Source organism: Corylus avellana, chromosome 2 (assembly GCF_965113065.1).
Source record: "Corylus avellana chromosome 2, dhCorAvel1.hap1.2, whole genome shotgun sequence".
Taxonomy (NCBI): Eukaryota; Viridiplantae; Streptophyta; class Magnoliopsida; order Fagales; family Betulaceae; genus Corylus; species Corylus avellana.
Window position 1 is genome coordinate 1,375,334 of NC_142491.1, and position 6,779 is coordinate 1,382,112.

At 34.3% G+C, this 6,779-nt stretch overlaps 1 protein-coding gene across 2 annotated transcripts; it reads right to left on the reverse strand.

Annotated features, from left to right (window-relative positions):
- Positions 1–1,702: 1,702 nt before the first annotated feature.
- Positions 1,703–5,073, reverse strand: LOC132167730 (uncharacterized). Of its 2 annotated transcripts, none has more exons than XM_088513599.1 (4): positions 4,819–5,073; positions 4,493–4,704; positions 3,425–3,689; positions 1,703–2,093 (listed from the first exon to the last, which is right to left on the reverse strand). In XM_088513599.1, the coding sequence occupies exons 1-4, from the start codon at positions 5,071–5,073 to the stop codon at positions 1,797–1,799; spliced, it is 1,029 nt and encodes a 342-aa protein (XP_088369725.1). In that variant the 3' UTR covers positions 1,703–1,796. The 2 variants fall into 2 exon arrangements, with proteins under 2 accessions (XP_088369725.1, XP_059434737.2); XM_059578754.2 differs by having other exon boundaries at positions 1,703–2,111.
- Between the last annotated feature and the right edge of the window lie 1,706 nt (positions 5,074–6,779).

Below are 6,779 nucleotides of genomic sequence, written 5' to 3' on the forward strand. Positions count from 1 at the left end.
GGGTTGCTAATTGATGCTTTTTCTTTCCATATTAATTTGAAAAAATAAAAAGAGAAATCAATTTCCACCTTTGACTGTTCGTCGTGCATCCCAAACGATGGATAACAACTTCATGCAATCATATTTTTTGTGATTATATTAATAATTGTTATATAACGGTTTTAATTGGCACATGATCAAGAGGGTTTGATAAGCCATGTCTAGGGAAGACGAATTACTCTACACCTTAACTTAGTATAATTTAGGTAGACAATTTGTACAACCCGAAGATGAGTTATGCTTATCCATTGATTGCGTATAACTGATTAAACGATTTGATAGTCCATACCTAGGGAAGACGGATCGTACCGCATCTAGAGATTAGACAAACGGTCCATGCTATTCGAAGATAGATTATACTTAGGGAAAAATGCAGTTTACCTCCCTGAAGTTTCAAGAGTTTTTCAATTTTAACCTCAAAGTTCAAAAATTGGCAATCTACCCGCCTGAAGTTTCAAAAATTGGCAATTTAAACCCTCCGTTCAATTTTTCTGTCAAAATTGATGAAAATCTATGAAATTACATCATTGCCCTCAGGCTTTTTTTTTAAAAAAAAATTTTCGTCCAATTTAACGGAAAAATTAAACGGAAGGTGTAAATTGCCAATTTTTGAAACTTCAGGATGGTAGATTGCCAATTTTTGAACTTTGGGGTTAAAATTGAAAAACCCCTGAAACTTCAGGGGGGTAAACTGCATTTTCCCCTTATACTTATTTCTTAATTATAGTATCTTCTTGACTACTTGAGTAAGACGGGCTATATATCATGCATAGTATGAATTTCTCTTGTTAATTTATAATTGAACATTACTTTGTGGTTAACGATGAAATCAACCTCATATTCTTTCTCTCATTACTATCTATCTTTACTTTTATGCATTTATTTTTAGAAAACAAAAACAATCAAACAAACTTCTTTTAATTAAGGGGTAACTTCACTGAAGACACGTGAACTTTCACTCGATTTGACAAATCCCTATAAACTTCAAAATTTCTCAATTTAGTCTCCTGAACTTTCAATTACTCTCAATTTAAACCTCTCCGTCAAATTTAGCAGTTAGAAATACCAAAAAAGACAAATATCTCTGATTTTCGTTTTTTCTAAATAAAAAACATTTTGGAATTAAGGGTAAAGTGAGAATTTTATAAAAAAAATCAAGGGTTTAAATGTCATTTAACGTTTAAAATCTGACGTAGGGGTCCAAATTGATTGCAATTGAAAGTTCGGAAGACTAAATTGAGAGATTTTGAAGTTTTGAGGGGTTTGTTAAATCGGGTGAAAGTTTATGAGTCTTCAGTAAAGTTACCCCTTTAATTAAAGTTATATTTGATCTTGACAAACTTAATAACAACACATGCACAGTTTTTGAGGTTCGACACTCTCAATATAACTCTATTCTACAATGATTCATTCTATTGCAAGTGATATTTTTATTATTGATAGTTTTGCATATAAAAAGGCCACATCACCCTCCGTATTTTATTTTGTCAAGTTTCACTATACAAATTTACTGCAAATTTGAAATGGGTCATTCCATGAGTTTTCTGCCAATTTTGCACCGTCTATTAGTGCCGCGTCAGCTTTTTTGTCACATCACAAAAAAATTAAAAAATAAATAAAAAAAAACCTTGGGTGAGCCCCCCACCTGATCAGTAATTGGACTTATTAACACCCAAACATATATATATATATATATATATATATATATATATATATATGGTGCTCTTTTTTATTTACCCAATACAATCAAAAGTGGGCTACTTGTCCCCAGACACAAGTGCCCTTATGATGACTTCACTCATTCCAGCACCAATTGGAAAGAGATGACCAGCACCTGGTACCTCATGGTATTGAATCCATGGAAGTTTGTTGGCAATATAGCGTTGCAGAGTAACTGGCATTATCCTATCTTCATCACCCTGCCACACATGAACTGAGCCTTCATTATTTGGAAAAGGGTTCTCAATATCCATTGGACCAAATTCCCATTTGCCAACTCCAATCATCAGTGCACGATGCATCGACTCAAATACTCCTTGCTGCGTTGCCTGCGTCTGCATGATAAATTGTGTCTGATACTATTTAACAAACATCTTGCTTTCTTTCATTTCTTCCTTTTTCCCAGTAGGAATGATTATTACACTTTCCAGCTAAAAATGATAGATATATAGGCATTATGTAACACTAGGTAAAATTATGTTTTATAAGTGATTTTAAGAAAGTTTTAAATCGACTAATCTTCTTGGGGGTGATAACAGGGATATGACTATTAATGCTTTTCCTAAATCGTTATACGCTCTAGAGGCCTTGTTTGTTAAACAACAAGGCTTTTCTAAGACACTGTTCACAATAAAAAAATAATCAAAAAGAAAATAATGATTGGTATAGCAAAGTAGAAAAGTGGAATTAAAAAGTGAAAATTTTTTGTTTTGTAGTAATTTTTGTATTTGAATAGTAGTAAAAAGTAAATGATGTGATATAAAAAGTGAATTATGTGATATAAAAAGTGAGAATGTTTAAATGATTTTTTTTTAAAAAATGAGATGAATAGTGTTTAGTGGAATTGTGGTGTTTGGTGTGTTTAACAAACACCACCTCGATCATGTGAGATGTTACAAACATAAGTATGGAGATAACGCAGATATGCCACCCACTTTATTTTTAAGTTTATTTTATTATTTTATTTTGTTTTTAAGTTTAAAATAAAATAAAAAATAGGGTAAAGTCCACATACCCTTCTCAAACTACCATTCAATTAACAATGTCCCCCAAACTTTCAATTGAGACAATGTGCCCCCCCAAACTACCAAAATTGTCAATGTCCCCCTCTCCAATGACGAAAATACCCTTAATAAAATTCAATAATAATAATAATAATAACTAATTATGGTGTGCAAATTTACAATATATATATATATATAGTTTTTTTTTCTTAAAGAAAAATTATTATTATTATTTTTTCTTCAAATTTATTGGAGTATTTTATCTTATTGAAAATCATTTAGGGTTATTTTTGTCTTTTTTCTAGCCTTGGGGGACATTGTCAATTATTTGGTAGTTTAGGAAGGACATTGTCCCAAAAAAAAAATTTTGGGGCGAGGGGGTATTTTTATTTCCATGAAAATCACCATTCCTAGGAATATAGGTCGGTACCAAACAAAGAAATGACTATTCTATATAAATAGCCATTCCATTTCAAAGAAGATAATATTTGACAACTTACGTTGTTAAGAGGCTATGTTCCCTCTAAAAACCTACTCGAAATTATCCTGTTAGGTGCTTGATAAGTTAAATTCAATGCAAAGATCATTAGAGATTGGGAATTCAATGCAAGCATGATCACTCCACCATGAGTATTGTAATTAAGAAGGAAAATTTCAAATACCTTAGACATGTTTGTCCCAACAATCTTGGAGATTATTTGAAAATCCTGAGGAGATAATGTATTAATGTTACCGACCACAGCGGTTGATGCAGGAAACCACTTCTGGGTGTTCCACCAATAGGTTAGCCATGGGATATAGTGAGCCACTCGATTCGCCCACAGGTCTTGAGGCAGCTCTCTGTAATAGGCCTCTCTTAACATCTTCGCAGGAAATCCTCCCCACCAATAGTTCACCACAGGAGCCAGTAGTGCTGCTCCTGCAAGCCTGTAGACATACATCCAAGAAAATTAGATAATATAAGTAAGATATAAAGCTTATATATATATATATATATATATATATATATATTTCCAATATTGCAAACCTTCTGCAAAAATTTCAAAACCGATCGAGTCATAGTTTAACACCAGTCTCATCGAGAACTCTAGTAGCACCCAAGCTAATTGTTGGGATTATCCCACGTCGGTCGTGGAAGAGGTTGGTGGTCAATTTATAAGTGTGAAGGAAAGCCTCACCTCTTGAGCTAGATTTGGGGTTGAGAGGGGTCCAATACCACCCAACACTGGTATTAGAGTTCAGGTTCAACCAACAAGTCCTGGTCCAACAGTTCATAGAAGAAACAGGTTGTTTTTGCTCCGACCCAGGGCCCGATGTGTGAGGGAGAGATTGTTAGAGTGTTATCACACATCGGTTGTGTAAGGGGCTAGTGATCGGTTTATAAGTGTGAGAAAAAGTCTCACCTCTTGAACTATCTTTTGGAGTTGAGAAAGGCTCAAGACCAGCCAACACTAATGGACAAACCAATAACCCCATTCACTTCTCATTGCGGAATTCGACCTTGGATCTAGCCCCAAGTGATACAACCTGAATGACCACTAAACCACACCCTCATTGGTATAGTTCAAATGCTTAATTATAGGAGTAACATTATATACTACATTTCTATCACACAACTATTGCACAATGCTGGCATTACATATCACTTGAATTCAAGTATTATTGCAAAGGAGAATCCCATAGATTCTGAAGTTTAATGATGGAATAGCATATATTTGGCTTCTTCTTACCTATGAGGAATATACTTGAGGCAGCCCCAAACAAGCTGGCCACCAATAGAATTACCCATTATATAAAATTTGGATCCGAAGTCCAGCTGATCAGCAAGCTCTTCTATGTCTAAAGCCAAACTTTTCACTGTTTGTTTCGGATGTGGATCACTTTCTCCATAGCCTGGTCTGTCATAGGACAAAACGTAGAGTCCAAGTTCTTCAAAAAATGCCTGAAAATGATTTCCACCATGAAGTTAATTAATTCAACTTATAATTGAGATAACCAAGGCCTGGAAATTAACCCAACTATGAATAAATAATTTCAATCTTAAAGGATTCAGTACTTGAGAGATGTTTACTGCAACCACTAGATCATGTCTACAAGTTCTGAGCCCATGAATATAAATAATCTTATATCTTGCCACTTCTTTTGACACTCCATGCTCCCTGTAGGCCAAATGCCTTCCATCCCTGAGCTTTATTCTAGGTGCTGTTACAGGTGGGCCGCCGGGGCTGCCGCAGATTTTGGGAGGCGGAGGGCGGATGGCTTGCCATGCCCAAGCCAGGAATGCAACCAACAAGACTAGTACTATAAACATCCCTAGGTTGGTTGGCGGAGGGGGAGAATTCTCTGAAAATGCAGGTACATATATATATCAGGTTACTTGATACTAGAGTACTTTTGAAGCAATTTAATGAGTTTTTATTACTTCGGCAAAACTTCACTTACTACAAATAACCTTTCATCATTTTTGCGCTCATACCCTTAAAACTTTAAAGTGTCAATTTAGCTTACTCATCTTTCAATTTTTTTTAATTTCACCCCTCCATTAGGATTTTCCGTTAAATCCTATCAAATTACCCCTATTTTTTTATTAATTTTTTTTTTCAAGATTCAAGTATGGGTATTTTTATACATTCCATTAAATCCTGACCAACATCTAAATCCTAGCCAAAAAAAAAAAAAAAAAAATTCCTAAAAAATAATTGGTATTTTGAAATTTTTGACACATGCATGATCTTCATTAGGATTTAATGGAAAAATCCTAACTAATGGTTGAAATTGAGGGGGGAAAAAAATTGAAAGATTGATGCATTAAATTGACATTTTTTAAAGTTTAAGGATATGATTGCAAAAACAATTAAAGATCGAAGGTCCCCAAGAGGTAGCTCAATCGGTTGGGATCACGCCTAATAAAGCAGAGGTCACTAGTTCGAATCCCCCTCCCCCTCTTGTGCGAACATGTCAAAAAAAATAAAAATTAAAAATTAAAGATTGGAGGTAGTAAGTAAAGTTTTTCCTAATACTTCTTACACATAAGGAAAGATGAATGAGAAAGAACAAAATAGCATATATCTAATTATGTATATGTTACGAATCATTTAAAATTTTGGTATAGCACCATTTTACAGCTTTAAATGTAACAAAAACAAAAATCGTGACAGTAAAATGGTTATTTTCATGGTGATCAAACTCCATAAATTAAGTTCCTATATTCTTCAGTCATGCACTAATAATAAGACTATATATATAGCAAGATGGAGAATCTGCACCTAAAGCCATGCATCAAATTAGACAAGTTTCTATCATGTAGAGTTAAGAAAGAAAAACAAATGAAAATAAACTGACAGAGAATAACAAATGCACACAAATGGAGAAAGAAAAGCTAAATTCCAAGAATGAACGAGAAATAACAAAATAACATTTCTTTGCTGACAAAATATGATTTAAACCCAATACATTACAACACAAAGCTCAATGCTAACCAGCACTGTTGGCCTACGTTGGAGAGAAGAGAGACAGAACCTGAAGTTGAAATGAACGTAGTAGTTGGGCTAGCAAGGCAGCATGCATGCCTTTCTGATCACCCTAAAGCTATATATATATATAAGAGGAAGAATAATGAGAAACTAGGAAATAGAGAAAACAACAAAGAGAAAAGCAAAACATCCCCACCAAACCAGTGGAGTAAATGAAATGGTGAGAAGCCACTGTTTGGTGGGGATGTTTTGCTTGTCTCATTATACACGAGTGACTTCTCACCGGCCATTTCATTGACTTCACTGGTTTTGTAGGGATGATATTTGCTTTTCTCTTATATGTATTCTATGTGTATAACTCGGGGATAAATGGCCGAGTTTGAGCGAGTAATGAATGTGCAAGCTTGGTTTTGTTTAATTTTTTACTTAAGGTCGAGTTAATCAGCTCAAGTTCGTGACGATTGTTAAAAATATGCTTGAGCTCAACTTGCCAAGGAAAAACCTTGTGCAAACTAGGCAAGCTTAGTGCCTTATCAACTACTCA

Bases quoted from the DNA above. Each gene is read 5' to 3' on its own strand.
- LOC132167730 (XM_059578754.2), bottom strand. From the start codon at position 5,073: ATGTTTATAGTACTAGTCTTGTTGGTTGCATTCCTGGCTTGGGCATGG. The intron at 4,705-4,818 runs GTACTGAATCCT...AATCATTTTCAG, and splicing joins TTGCAGTAAACATCTCTCAA to GCATTTTTTGAAGAACTTGG. The intron at 2,112-3,424 runs GTATTTGAAATT...AAATAGTATCAG, and splicing joins TTGGGACAAACATGTCTAAG to ACACAATTTATCATGCAGAC.